At 42.6% G+C, this 21,904-nt stretch overlaps 1 protein-coding gene across 1 annotated transcript in view; it reads left to right on the forward strand.

Moving 5' to 3' along the window:
- Positions 1 to 21,904, forward strand: part of atp2a3 (ATPase sarcoplasmic/endoplasmic reticulum Ca2+ transporting 3) — a 107,439-nt gene that overhangs the window by 29,481 nt on the left and 56,054 nt on the right. Inside the window, exons 4-6 of the mRNA XM_046329771.1 lie at positions 3,776 to 3,880; positions 4,884 to 5,022; positions 14,002 to 14,082. Of these exons, the coding sequence (XP_046185727.1) occupies positions 3,776 to 3,880; positions 4,884 to 5,022; positions 14,002 to 14,082 (325 nt within the window). The remainder of the gene's footprint in view (positions 1 to 3,775; positions 3,881 to 4,883; positions 5,023 to 14,001; positions 14,083 to 21,904) is intronic.

The raw sequence follows: 21,904 nt of genomic DNA on the forward strand, positions 1-21,904 counted from the left end.
AACGCCTTCACTTCATCTGAAATATACAGCAAAATTATGGCATATTTTATCAAGTTTACCTCTGAAATGTTTGTTTTTGTGGTATTGTGCAGAAAGATATTACTTTGCAACTACAATTACTGAGCATGTATGGATTGAGTGTATTGTTTTGGATATGGTAAGGGCCTAAGGGTGGGCAATTCCAGTCCTCGAGGGCCTGATTGGTGTCACAGTTTTGCCCCAGCTAACACATCTTTGGTTTAGAATGCAATTTGATTAATCAGCTGTGTTTTTTTTTAGGGATGGAGAAATTGTGACAACAATCAGGCCCTCGAGGGCTGGAGTTGCCCACCCCTATGTGATCAGGACTATATTCAATAGCAACGCAACGTTGCAGAGTACACAGGTTCAGCTTTCCCAACTTTGGTCCCGCCCTGGTTTACTCTTCCCTCCGGTTTCGCTTTCCTCCGTCAAAATGAATCAGACCTCGTTTCATCACCTCCAACATGCTAGATGGATTTCTACTGAAAGTTGTAGACACACTGCACACACACACAGACGGGCATTCTCATTGCTTCTTCAGAACGTTGCAGGAAATACGAAATAACTAACTACGTTAAAAAGTCATACTGGTATAAAAAAAAAACATTCACCACAGCTGTGATGGAAACAGGACGTTTCGGTAGAATTTTATAAATGTTGACAGAATTAAATTCGGCATAGGGAGTTCTCTTTATATATATTTTTTTATTTATTATTATTTTTGGTCGGCAAAATTAATTATGTAAAAATGGTGGTGAAAACGCCGTTATGCAAATATAGATTTATAATAAACATTGTATCTAAGTAAACTTGGAGTCACACGATAATATGTGGTGTGGTCCTCCCACTACGACTTGGGAAAGCATGCAGTTTATTAGGCTACAGATGAAATAAGTTATGAACTTCACAGGGTGGTGAATGTGCACGGTGATGGACTTAACACCCCTTTCCAATAAATATCCAGGGTCATGTTCTGGTGACATGATGATCGATGCTTGACTGCCGTTTTGAGAAATAAAAGTATTCTCACTCTTATTCATGAATAATCTCATGTAGACTAGCCTACCCTCACAGCCTACCTGCATTGAATCTGTGAGCAGTTGGCTAGAGCTCAGGTATCAAGACCAGAGGAGGCACATTGATATTTAACGTTTTTTGTGACAAAACTATTAGTAGAGTTGATAATGTGATGGAAACGCATTGACCTTTTAGATTTGTATTCAGGTCTTGAAAACTTAAATGGAAAGGTACATTTTGTGTGCACTACGTCATCACACTGATTTTGTGTGCACTACGTCATCACACTGATTTTGTGTGCACTACGTCATCACACTGATTTTGTGTGCACTACGTCATCACACTGATTTTGTGTGCACTACGTCATCACACTGATTTTGTGTGCACTACGTCATCACACTGATTTTGTGTGCACTACGTCATCACACTGATTTTGTGTGCACTACGTCATCACACTGATTTTGTGTGCACTACGTCATCACACTGATTTTGTGTGCACTACGTCATCACACTGATTTCTAGCCGTAACAAGTCATTTTGGTGGAAAAATGTGCATTAAAATCTGTCGCCAATTGGATGGAAATCTACCTACTGTCGCTTCAATACATTTAGGTGATTCAATAAATGTTTTTAATATTGTTGAATTCCAATTGGATGGAAATCTACCTACTGATGCGTTCTGTTCATTTCTTATGATATACTTGAGTAAATTAATAAATGTTCAATACATTTAGGTGATTCAATAAATGTTTTTAATATTGTTGAATTCCATTGTAACGGCTGTTGGGAGAAGGTGAGGACCAAGGTGCAGCGTGGTACGTGTTCCTCATTAATTAATGGAATAGAACACTGAATGACAAAGAGAACAACCGAAACAGTTCTGTCTGGTGCAGACACAAAAACAGTAAGCAACTACCCACAAAAACCCAGTGGGAAAAGGCTGCCTAAGTATGGTTCTCAATCAGAGACAACCAGGCTACCTAAGTATGGTTCTCAATCAGAGACAACCAGGCTACCTAAGTATGGTTCTCAATCAGAGACAACCAGGCTACCTAAGTATGGTTCTCAATCAGAGACAACCAGGCTACCTAAGTATGGTTCTCAATCAGATACAACCAGGCTACCTAAGTATGGTTCTCAATCAGAGACAACCAGGCTACCTAAGTATGGTTCTCAATCAGAGACAACGATCGCCAGCTGCCTCTGAGAACCACACCCGGCCAAACAACAAAGAAATATAAAACTTAGAAAATGAACATAGAATGCCCACCCTTGTCACACCCTGGCTTAACCAAAATAGAGAATAAAAACCTCTCTATGGCCAGACGTGACATCCATTTTAGTGTCTGGATTTGGTGAGGGCCCAAATGATCAAACTTTGACCAGAATGAGGCTCTCCACTACCTGTTCCTGCAGTAATGATTCTTATCAAATACTTTCATAATTTATTGGTAGATAATTGGCAAAAAAAGCCAAAGGTCTACCAGTAGTCTATGCAAATTAGGGAGCCAAATGAAGGGCTCTCACTGATGCGATTCGGTTACACTGACTGACGAGGTGAGTTACTCACCGTCTGGCAAGCCCCGACATCCTAGGGAAGGAATACCTAGAAAATCCTTTGGTTTATTTGTCCCGATGCGATTCCATGGTCATATAACAATGTTGCATGACTTATGATTGATTTGACTTTATTCAGTCACTTCAAACACATTTTATAAACTTGCTGTTCAGTTGTCAATTAAAGCACAGTAAATAGCCTACTGTGAAATTTGACTGCAACCAACAATTTGACTGCAACCGCAGCGCACACATGTTGTATCGACCAGATAGTGCCGACAGATGGCCATAACAAAGAGGTTCCCTGTTATCGCTGGCTTTGTGACTGACGGGCGCCTATCCTATCAATAGATCGCTAGAAGATGCATATCATTCATTCTAGTGGGAGAGAGCTCGATGGACTAGCGAATTGATACTTTTACATGAAAAGTAGTTGTGTTTTTAAATAAATAAATTAAAATATATATATATACAGTGGGGCAAGAAAATATTTAGTCAGTCACCAATTGCCAAAATACCAGCAACAGTGTGTGTGAATCTTGTGAAGACTTACAGAAAAAATTTGACCTGTCATTGCCAACAAAGGGTATATAACAAAGTATTGAGATACATTTTTGTTATTGACCAAATACTTATTTTCCACCATAATTTGCAAATAAATTCATTATAAATCCTACAATGTGATTTTCTGGATTTTTTTTTCTGATTTTGTCTGTCATACTTGAAGTGTACCTATGATGGAAATTACAGGCCTCTCATCTTTTTAAGTGGGAGAACTTGCACAATTGGTGGCTGACCAAATACTTTTTTGCCCCACTGTATTTCTTTTAGATGAAGCGGAAGAAGTAGCCGGCTGAAAATGAGTCTGTAACCGGCCGATTAGCCGACAGACGGCGCTAATGGAAAACAGTGTCAACTGGCTAGCTAGCTAGGCTGAATGAAAGGAAAGGACAGATCAGAACAAGTTGCTCTCCTTCAATATTCTCTACACAGAGCGGAGTGGAGTGAAGGGTAGATTTGCGGGACCCAAACGGTCGTGAATGATGAGCTATCAACCGGGGCTTGAGCCGCTGATCTGCTCCGATCCTCTTCACTGCTCAATACTCACTGCGGAGAAGAAAACACTTTTACTAGAATCTGTTACAATAACTCTGTATTATGTGCCCCCTCCCCCCTCCAGGTGCTAGCTCTGTTTGAGGAGGGGGAGGAGACCATCACAGCCTTCGTGGAACCTATCGTCATCCTGCTTATCCTCATCGCTAACGCTGTGATCGGAGTCTGGCAGGTGAGTGTCTCTATCTCGTGTGTGTTCACCTGATCATGTGTCAGGAGATGGTGCTGACATGCAGGATATTATATGGTGTGTCACCTTAACGAATCATCTATACAGAACCATAACTTGTGTTCTGCTTTCGACCTTCATACGTGCCAGCAGGGCTTTTATTGATGGGTAGGATAGTAAAGCCGTATTCAATTGAAACATGGAAACCATGGAGCCAAGGCCAAGCTTTTAAATTGCCCGGTGTATATACACGTGGCAATGTACATGGTGCTTCTAGAGGCGCCAGTAAAACAAGCCATTGATGATGTAAATGCTAGTTCTGTAGGTATTTCACTCAGAGCGATCACTTACTGTCTTTGTTCATTTCACTCTGTAGACCTGCAGACAGAAACGGGTCAGTGTTAATTGAAGACCATGAACTGTAGCCTAATCAGAATTGGTCTCTGAATAGAGCACTTTGTCCTTGGAGGGAGGGGTAGAATGGGGAGAAATGGGTAGAATGAGGAGAGATGGGTAGAATGAGGAGAGATGGGTAGAATGAGGAGAGATGGGTAGAATGAGGAGAGATGGGTAGCATGAGGAGGAGAGATGGGTAGCATGAGGAGGAGGGATGGGTAGCATGAGGAGGAGGGATGGGTAGCATGAGGAGGAGGGATGGGTAGCATGAGGAGGAGGGATGGGTAGCATGAGGAGGAGGGATGGGTAGCATGAGGAGGAGGGATGGGTAGCATGAGGAGGAGGGATGGGTAGCATGAGGAGGAGGGATGGGTAGCATGAGGAGGAGGGATAGATGGAGCACATGTGATAAAGTGGGGTTTGGAGGACACATTGACAGCTGAGTGAGCGAGCACTGGGTAGGGTCAGTCTATGGGTTGAATGTTCAGTTTATCGCCATTGCCTTTCTAGTAGGTGTTCATTCCAAAGTGACAAAAGCACAAACACTTTAGCGTGGTACGAAATGGGGCTGTTGGTACTGAACCTGCCTCTGTCTCTCCGTGTGGTACAGGAGAGGAATGCGGAGAACGCCATCGAGGCGCTGAAGGAGTACGAGCCAGAGATAGCCAAGGTGTACCGCATGAACCGCAAGGCTGTCCAGAGGGTCAAAGCCCGGGAAATTGTGCCTGGGGATGTTGTAGAGATTGCCGGTGAGTACAGGGTGAGGGACAGACAGGTTTTTTGTCAGTGTGAAAGTATTTTTCTTTGTTCATCCTGCATTCTGGCCCATACCACACACACACACACACACACACACACACACACACACACACACACACACACACACACACACACACACACACACACACACACACACACACACACACACACACACACACACACACACACACACACACACACACACACACACCAACACACACACACACACACACCAACACACACACATATACCAACACACCAACACACACACATATACCAACACACCAACACACACACATATACCAACACACCAACACACACACATATACCAACACACCAACACACACACCAACACACACACACACACCAACACACACACACACACCAACACACACACACACACCAACACACACACACACACACCAACACACACACCAACATACACACACACACACACACACCAACATACACACACACACACACACACACACACACACACACACACACACACACACACACACACACACACACACACACACACACACACACACACACACACACACACACACACACACACACACACACACACACACAGTGCATTCAGAAAGTGTTCACACCCCCTTTTCCCCACATTTTGTTGTATTACAGCCTGAATTTGAAATGGATTAAAAGTTGTTGTTTATGTCAGTGACCTACACACAATACTCAGTAATATCTTGAGTCAATACGTAACTGATCAACCCCTTTTGTTATGACAAACTTAAATAAGTTCAGGAGTAAAACTGCTGAACAAGTCCCATAATAACGTTGCATGGACTCACTCTGTGTACAATAATAGTGTTTAACATGATTTTTGAACAACTACCTCATCTCTGTACCCCACACATATATACAGTACCAGTCAAAAGCATGGACACACCGACTCATTCAAGGGTTTTTCTTTATTTGTATTAATTTCTACATTGTAGAATAATAATGAAGACATCAAAATAACACATGGAATCATGTAGAAAATATATTTTAGATTCTTCAAAGTAGCCGTCCTTTGCCTTGAAGACAGCTTTGCACACTATTAGAATGCAGACTGCAGAAATGTCCACCAGAGCTGTTGCCAGATAATTGAATGTTCATTTCTAGACCGAGGCTATTTGGCTCCTATCTATAGATACATTCTGAAGAATCATTACTGCAAGAACTACAGGTAGTGGAGAGCCTCGTTCTGGCGGCTGAGGAATATTTCTGTCTGTAATAAAGCCCTTTTGTGGGGACTCTTTTTGATTGGCTGGGCCTGGCTCCCAAGTGGGTGGGCCTATTGTCTCCCAGGCCCACCTATGGCTGTGCCCCTGCACAGTCATGTGAAACTCATAGATTAGGGCCTAATTTATTTATTTCAATTTACTGATTTTCTTTATATGAACTGTAACTCAGCAAAATCTTTTAATTTGTTGCGTTTATGATATCGTACATAAACTTAAACAGGCATTCTGGTATCACTCGTAGGCACTAATGGGCTATATGATGATTTTTTTCCCCCTTGTTTCTATAATGTTGTTACCTTCATTTTTTTTTGGGGGGGGTCTCTATTGATTAATGAGATGCAAATGTGATATTTATTTTTGTGCTGTAATTTGCCATTTACCTTGAAACATATTATAATTTGTTGATATTATTGTCTCAATGAAGGCTATTAATAAGAGCTAAGTGCAATGGTCAGGACACTGACGTTAGTTCGACGTAGAATCGTCAGTCACCTGTTCGCATCCTGGTCAGGGAATCAAAGAGAGCAATAAGAAATCAATCTCTGACTTGTTTTGGGTGCCCCAACTCCATTGTACCTTGTATTAGTCCTTTTGGAAGTTTTTCCTCGGTAAGTCATTCATGTGAGTTGTTTTTGAGCACCTCTTTTTTTTCTTTGTATGCTGTAGAATGTAGGCCCACCTGAACTCATCCCTTTGAGCATTGTGAAGTTATCAATTATGCTTTGGATGGTGTATCAATACACCCAGTAACTACAAAGACCTTTCCTAACTCAGTTGCCGGTAAGGAAGGAAACCGCTTTCAAGGCCAATGGTAACTTTAAAAAAAAACAGAGTTTAATGGCTGTGATGGGAGAAAACTGAGGATGGATGTACAACACTGCAGTTACTCCACAATAGTAACCTAAATGACAGAGTGAAAAGAAGGAAGTACAGAGAAAAAATATTCCAAAACATGCATCCTGTTGGCAACAAGGCTCTCAAGTAATACTGCAAAAAAATTGGCAAAGCAATTTACTTTTTGTCCTGAATCGAAAGTGTTATGTTTGGGGCAAATCCAATACATGACTGAGTACCACTCTTCATATTTTCAGGCAGTGGAGGCTGCATGTTATGGGTATGCTTGTAATCATTAAGGACTAGGGGAGTTTTTCAGGACAAAAAAAAATGGAATGGAGCTAAGCACAGGCAAACTCATAGAGGAAAACCTGGTTCAGTCTGCTTTCCACCAGACTCTGGGAGACCAATTCACCTTTCAACAGGGCAATAACTAAAAACGTTTGGCAACATCTACACTGGAGTTGCTTACCAAGAAGACTTGGAATGTTCCTGAGTCGCCGAGGTACAGTTTTTAATTAAATCTACTTAAATCTATGGCAAGACCTGAAAATGGTTGTCTAGCAATGATCAACAACCAATTTAACATCATTTTGAAAAGAATCATGGGCAGATGTTGCACAATCCAGCTGTGGAAAGACTGCCAAAGATTGCTTCTACAAAGTATTGACTCACGAGTGAGAATAATTATGTAAATTATATATTGTTGTATTTAATTTTCAATAAATGTGAAAACAAATTATCAAAACATGTTTTCACTTTGTCATTATGGGGTATAGTGTGTAGATGGGTGAGAAATGTAACACATTTTGAATTTGGGCTGTAACACAACAAAACGTGGAATAAGGCGTAAGTTGAGGGGTATGAATACCTTGTGAAGGCACTGTAAAAGTATAAGTGTAACTGTAAAAGCCTTTCCACTGGGCCCACAGGTGCCAGCCAGGACCACGTGTGTGTGTGAGAGAAGTGGCTGCGGTCGTCCCTGTATTTAGGGGACTTTAAATTTCCAAAGCGTTTCCCTTGCTCTGTCTCACCACCTGGTTACTGCTGCTGGGTATTCTGAGCCAGCCGTTCTGCCCTGTTCTGAGCCAGCCGTTCTGCCCTGTTCTGAGCCAGGCGTGCTGCCCTGTTCTGAGCCAGGCGTGCTGCCCTGGTCTGAGCCAGCCGTGCTGCCCTGTTCTGAGCCAGGCGTGCTGCCCTGTTCTGAGCCAGGCGTGCTGCCCTGGTCTGAGCCAGGCGTGCTGCCCTGGTCTGAGCCAGGCGTGCTGCCCTGTTCTGAGCCAGCCGTGCTGCCCTGTTCTGAGCCAGCCGTGCTGCCCTGTTCTGAGCCAATTGAAATTTTCCAAGGTCCCTCTTTGTGGCACCTGACCACATGACTGAACAGTAGTCCAGGTGTGACAAAACTAGGGCCTGTAGGACCTGTCTTGTTGATAGTGTTGTTAAGAAGGTAGAAACTAGGGCCTGTAGGACCTGCCTTGTTGATAGTGTTGTTGAGAAGGCAGAGCTTTATTATGGACAGACTTCTCCACATCTTAGCTACTACTGCATCAATATGTTTTGACCATGACGACAGTTTACAATCCAGGGTTACTCCAGGCAATTTAGTCACTTCAACTTGCTCAATTGCAACCTTATTTTATTACGATATAAAGTGAATGATTTGTCCCAAATACAATGCTTTTAGTTTTTGAAGTTTTTATTCCTTGCCACCCATTCTGAAACTAACTGCAGCTCTTTGTTAAGTGTTGCAGCCGTTTCAGTTGTTTGGAAGATTGAACAACAACAACACTGCCAGTCAGGGAGGGGGGGACAAACAGCCTGTCTCTATGGCAACCATCCTCAGACTAGCTCCACCTCTACTGAAGCACAGAAATGTTTGAGGTTCAACAGCACCTCTTAGAACACTGAGAAGAAGCAGCACTATCAGGTATCCTGTTGAGTGTTAAGGTTGAGGGTTTACACCAGAAGTTAATGGGTATCTGTAGGAGGAAGGTATATGGTGGGGGTCAATTAAGCTTGGAATGTACTGAGTGTAGGGAAAATTATCATATGTGGCAGGCATTGATAAGGGGGGAGAGAGTCATGGATTAGTGATGAAGTGGGTGGAGGTCAGGTCACGTTAAGGGAAAATGTACCGTTTTATTTTGCACTAAAGATACAATATTTAGCGAGAAGTAGGAGACTCCACCCAAAGTGGGGTACATATACCACCACTATGGTAACCACGTCTTCCAGTCTGTTCAGCTATTCGATCCTTTAGGGAAGAATAAACTTAAAGATTTCATAGTGTCCGTTAGGTTCTAATTATCAGAGTAAGAACTCATCTGGGACATATAATACAACCCCAGCCTGACACTACTCTATATGAGGAACCAATGAGATCTAGCCACTCCAATCCTCTTTATTGTCTCTATGGCGATCTGGCATCTTTGAGCTGAGGTGGAGAAGGAAGTGTTTTCTTTTTAAATGAAATGGGACGTGACCCCCCCCCCATCTGTAGTCAGGGTCTCCTCTGTGGACGGTGAGTCCGAGTATCACTCCTCTTTGTCAGCAGCTCTATATAAATGAATGGGGTTTTGTTAGTCTAGCCCACCTAGTATCTGCTGAGTGGAGGGCAGAGCACACAGACAGAGGACACACAGACAGAGGACACACAGACAGACGAAAGCTGCAAGTCTGTCAGGATGTGAGTGGCCCACAGAGGAAAGCTGCAAGTCTCAGGATGTGAGTGGCCCACAGAGGAAAGCTGCAAGTCTGTCAGGATGTGAGTGGCCCAAAGAGGAAGGATGCAAGTCTGTCAGGATGTGAGTGGCCCACAGAGGAAGGATGCAAGTCTGTCAGGATGTGAGTGGCCCACAGAGGAAGGATGCAAGTCTCAGGATGTGAGTGGCCCACAGAGGAAAGATGCAAGTCTCAGGATGTGAGTGGCCCACAGAGGAAGGATGTCATTTCCTATCATCGCAGATACTGGGTAGAGAGACTTCCAGCTTGGCATAGTGTTCTGTATGTACAGTATTGCCTGAGCAGAGGAATATCTCTCTGTGACTTAATCTGGTTGCTTAGTGCTATTTAACACTAGTAAACACTCAGTAGGTAAAACCGCAGTTATTTTTTTCTCTCTCTCAGAAAGTGTCTAAGAGCATGTTCAGAATGGGTGACAAGGCAAACACTCCTTTTTAATTATTATTATTTATTTTCTTACTTACATTTCTTCTCCAAAAACATTTTGTTTGTGTCAAGAGTCTTTTCTCTCCTGTATTTTGGATTAGTGTCGGTTCAAGTTGTTTCCATGGGAACTAGCGATCTGAAAGGAATGGAAATGGACACTCTACTACAGTGCCTTTTTGAGGAGAGCTAAAAAACATCAATGCAGTATATTTACACAAGTTTCCACCCTCCCCTCTGCTGCCTGCCTGGCTGGTTTCACATTGTCCCCAGTGCCAGCGTCACGCCACAGTTATGGGTGTGGAACATTCCCTGTTTTTAAAAATGGTTTTCTTCACAGATAGAAACTGTCTGTACACTTGAGACAGGCAGGGTTGTTGGAACTACGAACACATACAGGCTTAGACGGCCTGAAGAAATTGAAACCTGGGAAGACTTCCTAGTGGAACAGGAAAGGAGTGAAGATCGTCCCATACAGGAATGGGTGCCATGTAACCAGTTCACTAATAAACATGATGTTTGGGTTCCATTCTCATGAATATCCAATGACTAACCTCCTCGATTAGGGAACTAGAGATGGATTTAGGTGGTAATAAGATCAGAGTTGAAGAAGCTATGCAGTAGTGTATTTTGTCTGCTGTCTATCTCCAGGAGAACTGGGACTGTGAACCAAGCAGTAGTATGACCTTAAGAGCACAAGCAGCTCTGTCAGTGTGGTACTTGCTGTGGCATGATTCAGCAATCTCAGACCATCACAAATCACATCAACCAGTGTTTGGTCTGATAGATCCTAAGTTCCAGGAATGAATATCAGACCATCACATCAACTAGAGTTTGGTCTGATAGATACTAAGTTCCAGCCAGGGATGAGCGTTAAGTTAAGCACACACTACTGGATGATTCTCCAAAGGTTCCCTCCAGACAGTTGACAGTTTGCACTCAGTAATGGCGTAGGCTGCATTATGTTAAGGTAAGTATTCACTGTCAAATAGAACTTACTGATCCTAGTATTAGCATTTAGATGGGAGAGGAGCGAGCAAGACTCAGTCTGTGGGAGGTGATTGGAGACGAGTGATGGGTGATGGGTGAGTTGGAGGCGATGGGGCTACAGTAGGTGAAGAGGATGCTGGGAGTGGGAGTTTCAAAAGCCTCTTTTTTTGCAGTTCCCACACATACACCTCTGTTTCTTTCCTCGCTCATCTCTTTCTGGTTGTTGCAGAAGAGAGGAGGAGTGGATTGTCAGATATAATGTGAGAGTGAGTACTCGTGATAAAGTAGGAAATTGAGAACTCCAAGGGCAATGCAGGAAATTGCCATGATAGGGAGGGGGGAGGGGGGGCACAGGAGGTTTTCTGAAATCATAGCAGTTTGCCAAAGTTCTACCAATGAATGTGATGAAAGGTGTTTAATCAATACCTTCGGTTTGGTCAGTGGTTCACTTCCTGATTAGAGTTGGAGGGGAGGCCAAATAATGCTCCCACACACACTAGGTCACACACTAGGTCACACACTAGGTCATGGAACATAGCTAATCACTGTCAGTTCGCCTTGCGTAATAATGATCATTCTGCAACACCAGATAAGGCAATAGACAAGACAGACTTTTCATGAGGGATCACCTTGAAAAGCCTAATTGGTGCATTCTGTTACCAGCCTTGTTTTTAGTGAATAGCAGTGGATTAGGCTGATGTCTGAGAACAGGGTTGCACCCGTCTGAATAGCAGTGGATTATGTAGGCTGATGTCTGAGGACAGGGTTGGACCCATCTGAATAGCAGTGAATTATGTAGGCTGATGTCTGAGGACAGGGTTGCACCCGTCTGAATAGCAGTGAATTATGTAGGCTGATGTCTGAGAACAGGGTTGGACCCGTCTGAATAGCAGTGAATTATGTAGGCTGATGTCTGAGAACAGGGTTGACCAATCTGGATAACATGTAGCACAGAACTGTGTTGATATATGTATTTACCTCTGTAAACCATGCAACTTCAAACCATTACAGAATAGCGGATTGGTTTAGTGGTTGTCAACATCAGTTGCATCATAGCTTTCAGTTATGAGAATGTCTGCTTCATATCTTATGACTTGTTAAACCTCTTACTGTAATGATATCTTCATATTCTAGAAGTTTTTACTTAAAAAAAAAAATGCTTGGATGAAGCAATTCCAGCATCACTGTCCTGGTGTGACCCACCAACGTGCCCCAAAACTGTTGAATGTGAAGCTGTGACAAATGTGTACAGTGGAGCATGGTTCAAAGTGCCACATGCCCACGACTCCTGAACCCTGTCATGAAAGATGACTTTAATATACAGCCAGAGAGGAGAGAAATAGATTAGAGGTATTAATACAAGCTGCTTGTTTATGGGTTCATCCCTCTGTGATGAGGGAGCTGAGTGCTTTCTCAGATGCCCGAGCGCGAGTGTGGAATCCATTTTATAGGGATGGCAATCGTGACTGGATCAGAGTTGCATCGAAGTATTTTTTTTTTTTTTTTTTTGGTATACGGTTGGCTGAATGTTGTTGACTTGCAAGGCTAAGCCAGGGCTCACTGGCCGAAGTTACTTTGCAAAAGGCTTTGTTTTTTTAATGCTGCGATTCGACAGGTTGCAATTGAGTGTTCACCTGGGGAACGTGGGTGGTTGCCGGCAGTTTCACAGCTAGTCTTCCATCTTCTCATTTCCTTCGTGATTACACCTCCTGGCCCGCTGGACTCACATCGTCACAGGTCACTACAGAGGGCTAAGATCCTCATTTTAAAATCTCACACACCTTTTCTCTTGTCTCTCTTCACTCACCTATTCTCTCATCTCAAATTCAGTTTAAGGGCTTTATTGGCATGTGAAACATATGTTAACGTTGCCAAAGCAAGTGAAGTAGATGATTAACAAAAGTAAAATATACAAAACTTTACAGTATACATTACACTCACAGAAGTTACAAAAGAATAAAGACATTTCAGATGTCATTATTCCTATATACAGTGTTGTAACGATGTGCAAATACTAAAAGGGATTTTTTTTAGAGCAGAGGAAAGAGTGCTTCCTACTGGCCCTCCAACACCACTTCCAGCAGCATCTGGTCTCCCATCCAGGGACTGACCAGGACCAACCCTGCTTAGCTTCAGAAGCCAGCCAGCAGTGGGATTCAGGGTGGTATGCTGCTGGCGATGCAGGGTGGTAATGCAGGGTGGTAATGCTGCTGGCATGTTTGGGAACCACTGCTGTAGGACAACAAATTCCATCCAATGTCTAGATGGAATTTGTATTTGTGGTCCTGGCGACTGGACTTTTTTTTGAAACACCATTATAATAATAATAATAATATGCCATTTAGCAGACGCTTTTATCCAAAGCGACTTACAGTCATGTGTGCATACATTCTACGTATGGGTGGTCCCGGGAATCGAACCCACTACCCTGGCATTACAAGCGCCATGCTCTACCAACTGAGCTACAGATTATTTTTGTATTACTGCTATTTACTGTCAGTGACCAGGTCTGAGAGAATCTGTGCAGAAGATCTAGTTGCTGCTGTAGGCCCTCCTTGCTTGGTGACAGAAGCACCAGATCATCAGCAAACAGTAGACATGGTCTCTCTTCCTCCCTCTCTCTTCCTCTTTCTCCCTCTGTAGAATGTTATCCCAATACTTTCATCAAATGACAGTTTTAAACAAACCCTCTGTCTGCTCTTCTAACCTTTTTTTGTCTAGTTGGTGACAAGGTCCCTGCTGACATCAGGATCACCTCCATTAAGTCTACCACCCTAAGAGTGGACCAGTCTATTCTCACAGGTAGGCTACAACGCTACATACTTACTGGTTAGCTGGTTGACATGGCTGGGTTGGTTGGTTGGCTGGCTGAGATTAAACCTCTGTTCCTCTTAATGTTACCTACAACATGCTCGTACCGACAACATGCTCGTACTGTTACCTACAACATGCTCGTACTGTTACCTACAACATGCTCGTATTGTTACCGACAACATGCTCGTACTGTTACCTACAACATGCTCGTACTGTTACCTACAACATGCTCGTACTGTTACCTACAACATGCTCGTATTGTTACCGACAACATGCTCGTATTGTTACCTACAACATGCTCGTATTGTTACCTACAACATGCTCGTACTGTTACCGACAACATGCTCGTACTGTTACCTACAACATGCCTGTACTGTTACCTACAACATGCCTGTACTGTTACCTACAACATGCCTGTACTGTTACCTACAACATGCTCGTACTGTTACCTACAACATGCTCGTACTGTTACCTACAACATGCCTGTACTGTTACCGACAACATGCTCGTACTGTCACCGACAACATGCTCGTATTGTTACCGACAACATGCTCTGTTACCTACAACATGCTCGTACTGTTACCTACAACATGCTCGTATTGTCACCTACAACATGCCTGTACTGTTACCGACAACATGCTCGTATTGTTACCTACAACATGCCTGTACTGTTACCGACAACATGCTCGTATTGTTACCTACAACATGCCTGTACTGTTACCGACAACATGCTCGTATTGTTACCTACAACATGCTCGTATTGTTACCTACAACATGCTCGTATTGTTACCTACAACATGCTCGTACTGTTACCTACAACATGCTCGTATTGTCACCTACAACATGCTCGTACCGACAACATGCTCATACTGTTACCTACAACATGCTCGTACTGTTACCTACAACATGCTCGTACCGACAACATGCTCGTACTGTTACCTACAACATGCTCGTATTGTCACCTACAACATGCTCGTACCGACAACATGCTCGTACTGTTACCTACAACATGCTCGTATTGTCACCTACAACATGGTCGTACCGACAACATGCTCGTACTGTTACCTACAACATGCTCGTACTGTTACCTACAACATGCTCGTACTGTTACCTACAACATGCTCGTACTGTTACCTACAACATGCTCGTACTGTTACCTACAACATGCTCGTACTGTTACCTACAACATGCTCACCTACAACATGCTCGTATTGTTACCTACAACATGCTCGTACTGTTACCTACAACATGCTCGTACTGTTACCTACAACATGCTCGTACTGTTACCTACAACATGCTCGTATTGTTACCTACAACATGCTCGTATTGTTACCTACAACATGCTCGTACTGACAACATGCTCGTACTGACAACATGCTCGTACTGACAACTACAACATGCTCGTACTGTTACCTACAACATGCTCGTACTGTTACCTACAACATGCTCGTACTGTTACCTACAACATGCTCGTACTGTTACCTACAACATGCTTGTACTGTTACCTACAACATGCTCGTACTGTTACCTACAACATGCTCGTACTGTTACCTACAACATGCTCGTATTGTTACCTACAACATGCTCGTATTGTTACCTACAACATGCTCGTACTGACAACATGCTCGTACTGACAACATGCTCGTACTGACAACTACAACATGCTCGTACTGTTACCTACAACATGCTCGTACTGTTACCTACAACATGCTCGTACTGTTACCTACAACATGCTCGTACTGTTACCTACAACATGCTTGTACTGTTACCTACAACATGCTCGTACTGTTACCGACAACATGCTCGTATTGTTACCGACAACATGCTCGTACTGTTACCTACAACATGCTCGTACTGACAACATGCTCGTACTGACAACTACAACATGCTCGTATTGTTACCTACAACATGCTTGTACTGTTACCGACAACATGCTCGTATTGTTACCGACAACATGCTCGTATTGTTACCGACAACATGCTCGTACTGTTACCGACAACATGCTCGTATTGTTACCTACAACATGCTTGTACTGTTACCGACAACATGCTCGTACTGTTACCGACAACATGCTCGTACTGTCACCGACAACATGCTCGTACTGTCACCGACAACATGCTCGTATTGTTACCTACAACATGCTCGTATTGTTACCTACAACATGCCTGTATTGTTACCTACAACATGCTCGTATTGTTACCTACAACATGCTCGTATTGTTACCTACAACATGCTCGTACTGTTACCGACAACATGCTCGTACTGTTACCTACAACATGCCTGTACTGTTACCTACAACATGCCTGTACTGTTACCTACAACATGCTCGTACTGTTACCTACAACATGCTTGTACTGTTACCTACAACATGCTCGTACTGTTACCTACAACATGCTCGTACTGTTACCGACAACATGCTCGTACTGTCACCGACAACATGCTCGTATTGTTACCGACAACATGCTCGTACTGTTACCTACAACATGCTCGTACCGACAACATGCTCGTACTGTTACCTACAACATGCTCGTACTGTTACCTACAACATGCTCGTACCGACAACATGCTCGTACTGTTACCTACAACATGCTCGTATTGTCACCTACAACATGCTCGTACCGACAACATGCTCGTACTGTTACCTACAACATGCTCGTATTGTCACCTACAACATGGTCGTACCGACAACATGTTCGTACTGTTACCTACAACATGCTCGTACATACAACATGCTCGTACTGTTACCTACAACATGCTCGTACTGTTACCTACAACATGCTCGTACTGTTACCTACAACATGCTCGTACTGTTACCTACAACATGCTCGTATTGTTACCTACAACATGCTCGTATTGTTACCTACAACATGCTCGTACTGTTACCTACAACATGCTCGTACTGTTACCTACAACATGCTCGTACTGTCACCTACAACATGCTCGTATTGTTACCTACAACATGCTCGTATTGTTACCTACAACATGCTCGTATTGTTACATACAACATGCCCGTATTGTTACCTACAACATGCTCGTATTGTTACCTACAACATGCTCGTATTGTTACCTACAACATGCCCGTATTGTTACCTACAACATGCTCGTACTGACAACATGCTCGTACTGTTACCTACAACATGCCCGTATTGTTACCTACAACATGCTCGTACTGACAACATGCTCATACTGTTACCTACAACATGCTCGTACTGACAACATGCTCGTACTGACAACATGCTCGTACTGACAACATGCTCGTACTGACAACATGCTCGTACTGACAACTACAACATGCTCGTATTGTTACCGACAACATGCTCGTATTGTCACCTACAACATGCTCGTACTGACAACATGCTCGTACTGACAACATGCTCGTACTGACAACTACAACATGCTCGTACTGTTACCTACAACATGCTCGTACTGTTACCTACAACATGCTCGTACTGTTACCTACAACATGCTCGTACTGTTACCTACAACATGCTCGTACTGTTACCTACAACATGCTCGTACTGTTACCTACAACATGCTCGTACTGTTACCTACAACATGCTCGTACTGTTACCTACAACATGCTCGTACTGACAACATGCTCGTACTGTTACCTACAACATGCTCATACTGTTACCTACAACATGCTCGTACTGACAACATGCTCGTACTGACAACTACAACATGCTCGTACTGTTACCTACAACATGCTCGTACTGTTACCTACAACATGCTCGTATTGTTACCGACAACATGCTCGTACTGTTACCTACAACATGCTCGTATTGTTACCGACAACATGCTCGTATTGTTACCTACAACATGCTCGTATTGTCACCTACAACATGCTCGTACCGACAACATGCTCGTACTGACAACTACAACATGCTCGTACTGTTACCGACAACATGCTCGTACTGACAACTACAACATGCTCGTACTGTTACCGACAACATGCTCGTACTGTTACCTACAACATGCCTGTACTGTTACCTACAACATGCCTGTACTGTTACCTACAACATGCCTGTACTGTCACCGACAACATGCTCGTACTGTCACCGACAACATGCTCGTATTGTTACCTACAACATGCTCGTATTGTTACCTACAACATGCCTGTATTGTTACCTACAACATGCTCGTATTGTTACCTACAACATGCTCGTATTGTTACCTACAACATGCTCGTACTGTTACCGACAACATGCTCGTACTGTTACCTACAACATGCCTGTACTGTTACCTACAACATGCCTGTACTGTTACCTACAACATGCTCGTACTGTTACCTACAACATGCTTGTACTGTTACCTACAACATGCTCGTACTGTTACCTACAACATGCTCGTACTGTTACCGACAACATGCTCGTACTGTCACCGACAACATGCTCGTATTGTTACCGACAACATGCTCGTACTGTTACCTACAACATGCTCGTACCGACAACATGCTCGTACTGTTACCTACAACATGCTCGTACTGTTACCTACAACATGCTCGTACCGACAACATGCTCGTACTGTTACCTACAACATGCTCGTATTGTCACCTACAACATGCTCGTACCGACAACATGCTCGTACTGTTACCTACAACATGCTCGTATTGTCACCTACAACATGGTCGTACCGACAACATGTTCGTACTGTTACCTACAACATGCTCGTACATACAACATGCTCGTACTGTTACCTACAACATGCTCGTACTGTTACCTACAACATGCTCGTACTGTTACCTACAACATGCTCGTACTGTTACCTACAACATGCTCGTATTGTTACCTACAACATGCTCGTATTGTTACCTACAACATGCTCGTACTGTTACCTACAACATGCTCGTACTGTTACCTACAACATGCTCGTACTGTTACCTACAACATGCTCGTATTGTTACCTACAACATGCTCGTATTGTTACCTACAACATGCTCGTATTGTTACATACAACATGCCCGTATTGTTACCTACAACATGCTCGTATTGTTACCTACAACATGCTCGTATTGTTACCTACAACATGCCCGTATTGTTACCTACAACATGCTCGTACTGACAACATGCTCGTACTGTTACCTACAACATGCCCGTATTGTTACCTACAACATGCTCGTACTGACAACATGCTCATACTGTTACCTACAACATGCTCGTACTGACAACATGCTCGTACTGACAACATGCTCGTACTGACAACATGCTCGTACTGACAACATGCTCGTACTGACAACTACAACATGCTCGTATTGTTACCGACAACATGCTCGTATTGTCACCTACAACATGCTCGTACTGACAACATGCTCGTACTGACAACATGCTCGTACTGACAACTACAACATGCTCGTACTGTTACCTACAACATGCTCGTACTGTTACCTACAACATGCTCGTACTGTTACCTACAACATGCTCGTACTGTTACCTACAACATGCTCGTACTGTTACCTACAACATGCTCGTACTGTTACCTACAACATGCTCGTACTGTTACCTACAACATGCTCGTACTGTTACCTACAACATGCTCGTACTGACAACATGCTCGTACTGTTACCTACAACATGCTCATACTGTTACCTACAACATGCTCGTACTGACAACATGCTCGTACTGACAACTACAACATGCTCGTACTGTTACCTACAACATGCTCGTACTGTTACCTACAACATGCTCGTATTGTTACCGACAACATGCTCGTACTGTTACCTACAACATGCTCGTATTGTTACCGACAACATGCTCGTATTGTTACCTACAACATGCTCGTATTGTCACCTACAACATGCTCGTACCGACAACATGCTCGTACTGACAACTACAACATGCTCGTACTGTTACCGACAACATGCTCGTACTGACAACTACAACATGCTCGTACTGTTACCGACAACATGCTCGTACTGTTACCTACAACATGCCTGTACTGTTACCTACAACATGCCTGTACTGTTACCTACAACATGCCTGTACTGTTACCTACAACATGCCTGTACTGTTACCTACAACATGCCTGTACTGTTACCTACAACATGCTTGTACTGTTACCTACAACATGCTCGTACTGTTACCTACAACATGCTCGTACTGTTACCTACAACATGCCTGTACTGTTACCGACAACATGCTCGTACTGTCACCGACAACATGCTCGTATTGTTACCGACAACATGCTCTGTTACCTACAACATGCTCGTATTGTTACCTACAACATGCTCGTACTGTTACCGACAACATGCTCGTACTGTCACCGACAACATGCTCGTATTGTTACCGACAACATGCTCGTATTGTTACCGACAACATGCTCGTATTGTTACCTACAACATGCTCGTATTGTTACCGACAACATGCTCGTACTGTTACCGACAACATGCTCGTACTGTTACCGACAACATGCTCGTATTGTTACCGACAACATGCTCGTACTGTTACCTACAACATGCTCGTATTGTTACCGACAACATGCTCGTACTGTTACCTACAACATGCTCATATTGTCATTGACAACATGCTCGTATTGTTACCTACAACATGCTCGTATTGTTACCTACAACATGCTCGTATTGTTACCTACAACATGCTCGTATTGTTACCTACAACATGCTCGTACTGTCACCGACAACATGCTCGTATTGTTACCTACAACATGCTCGTATTGTTACCTACAACATGCTCGTACTATCACCTACAACATGCTCGTACTGTCACCTACAACATGCTCGTACTGTTACCTTCAACATCCTTTTTTTTAACCCCTCCCCCACCCCCTCTTCGGAGGACAAATATCTTCATTTTTTTATAGCTTTTTTGCTACATACATACATACATACATACATACATACATACATACATACATACATACATACATACATACATACATACTGTACATACATACATACATACTGTACATACTGTACATACATACATACATACATACATACATACATACATACATACATACATACATACATACATACATACATACATACATACTGTACATACATACATACATACTGTACATACATACATACATACAGTACATACATACATACATACATACATACATACATACATACATACATACATACATACATACATACATACTGTACATACATACATACATACATACTGTACATACATACTGTACATACATACATACATACATACATACATACATACATACATACATACATACATACATACATACATACATACATACATACATACATACTGTACATACTGTACATACATACATACTGTACATACATACTGTACATACTGTACATACATACATACTGTACATACATACATACATACATACATACATACATACATACATACATACATACATACATACATACATACATGCATACATACATACATACTGTACATACATGCATACATACATACATACTGTACATACATACATACTGTACATACATACTATACATACATACTGTACATACATACAGTACATACTGTACATACCATACATACATACATACATACGTACATACATACGTACATACATACGTACTGTACATACATACATACTGTACATACATACATACTGTACATACATACTGTACATACATATATACTGTATATACATACATACTGTACATACATACATACATACATACATACATACATACATACATACATACATACATACATACATACATACATACATACATACAGTACATACTGTACATACATACTGTACATACATACATACATACATACATACATACATACATACATACATACATACATACATACATACATACATACATACA

This window comes from Oncorhynchus gorbuscha, linkage group LG02, assembly GCF_021184085.1.
Source record: "Oncorhynchus gorbuscha isolate QuinsamMale2020 ecotype Even-year linkage group LG02, OgorEven_v1.0, whole genome shotgun sequence".
Classification (NCBI taxonomy): Eukaryota; Metazoa; Chordata; class Actinopteri; order Salmoniformes; family Salmonidae; genus Oncorhynchus; species Oncorhynchus gorbuscha.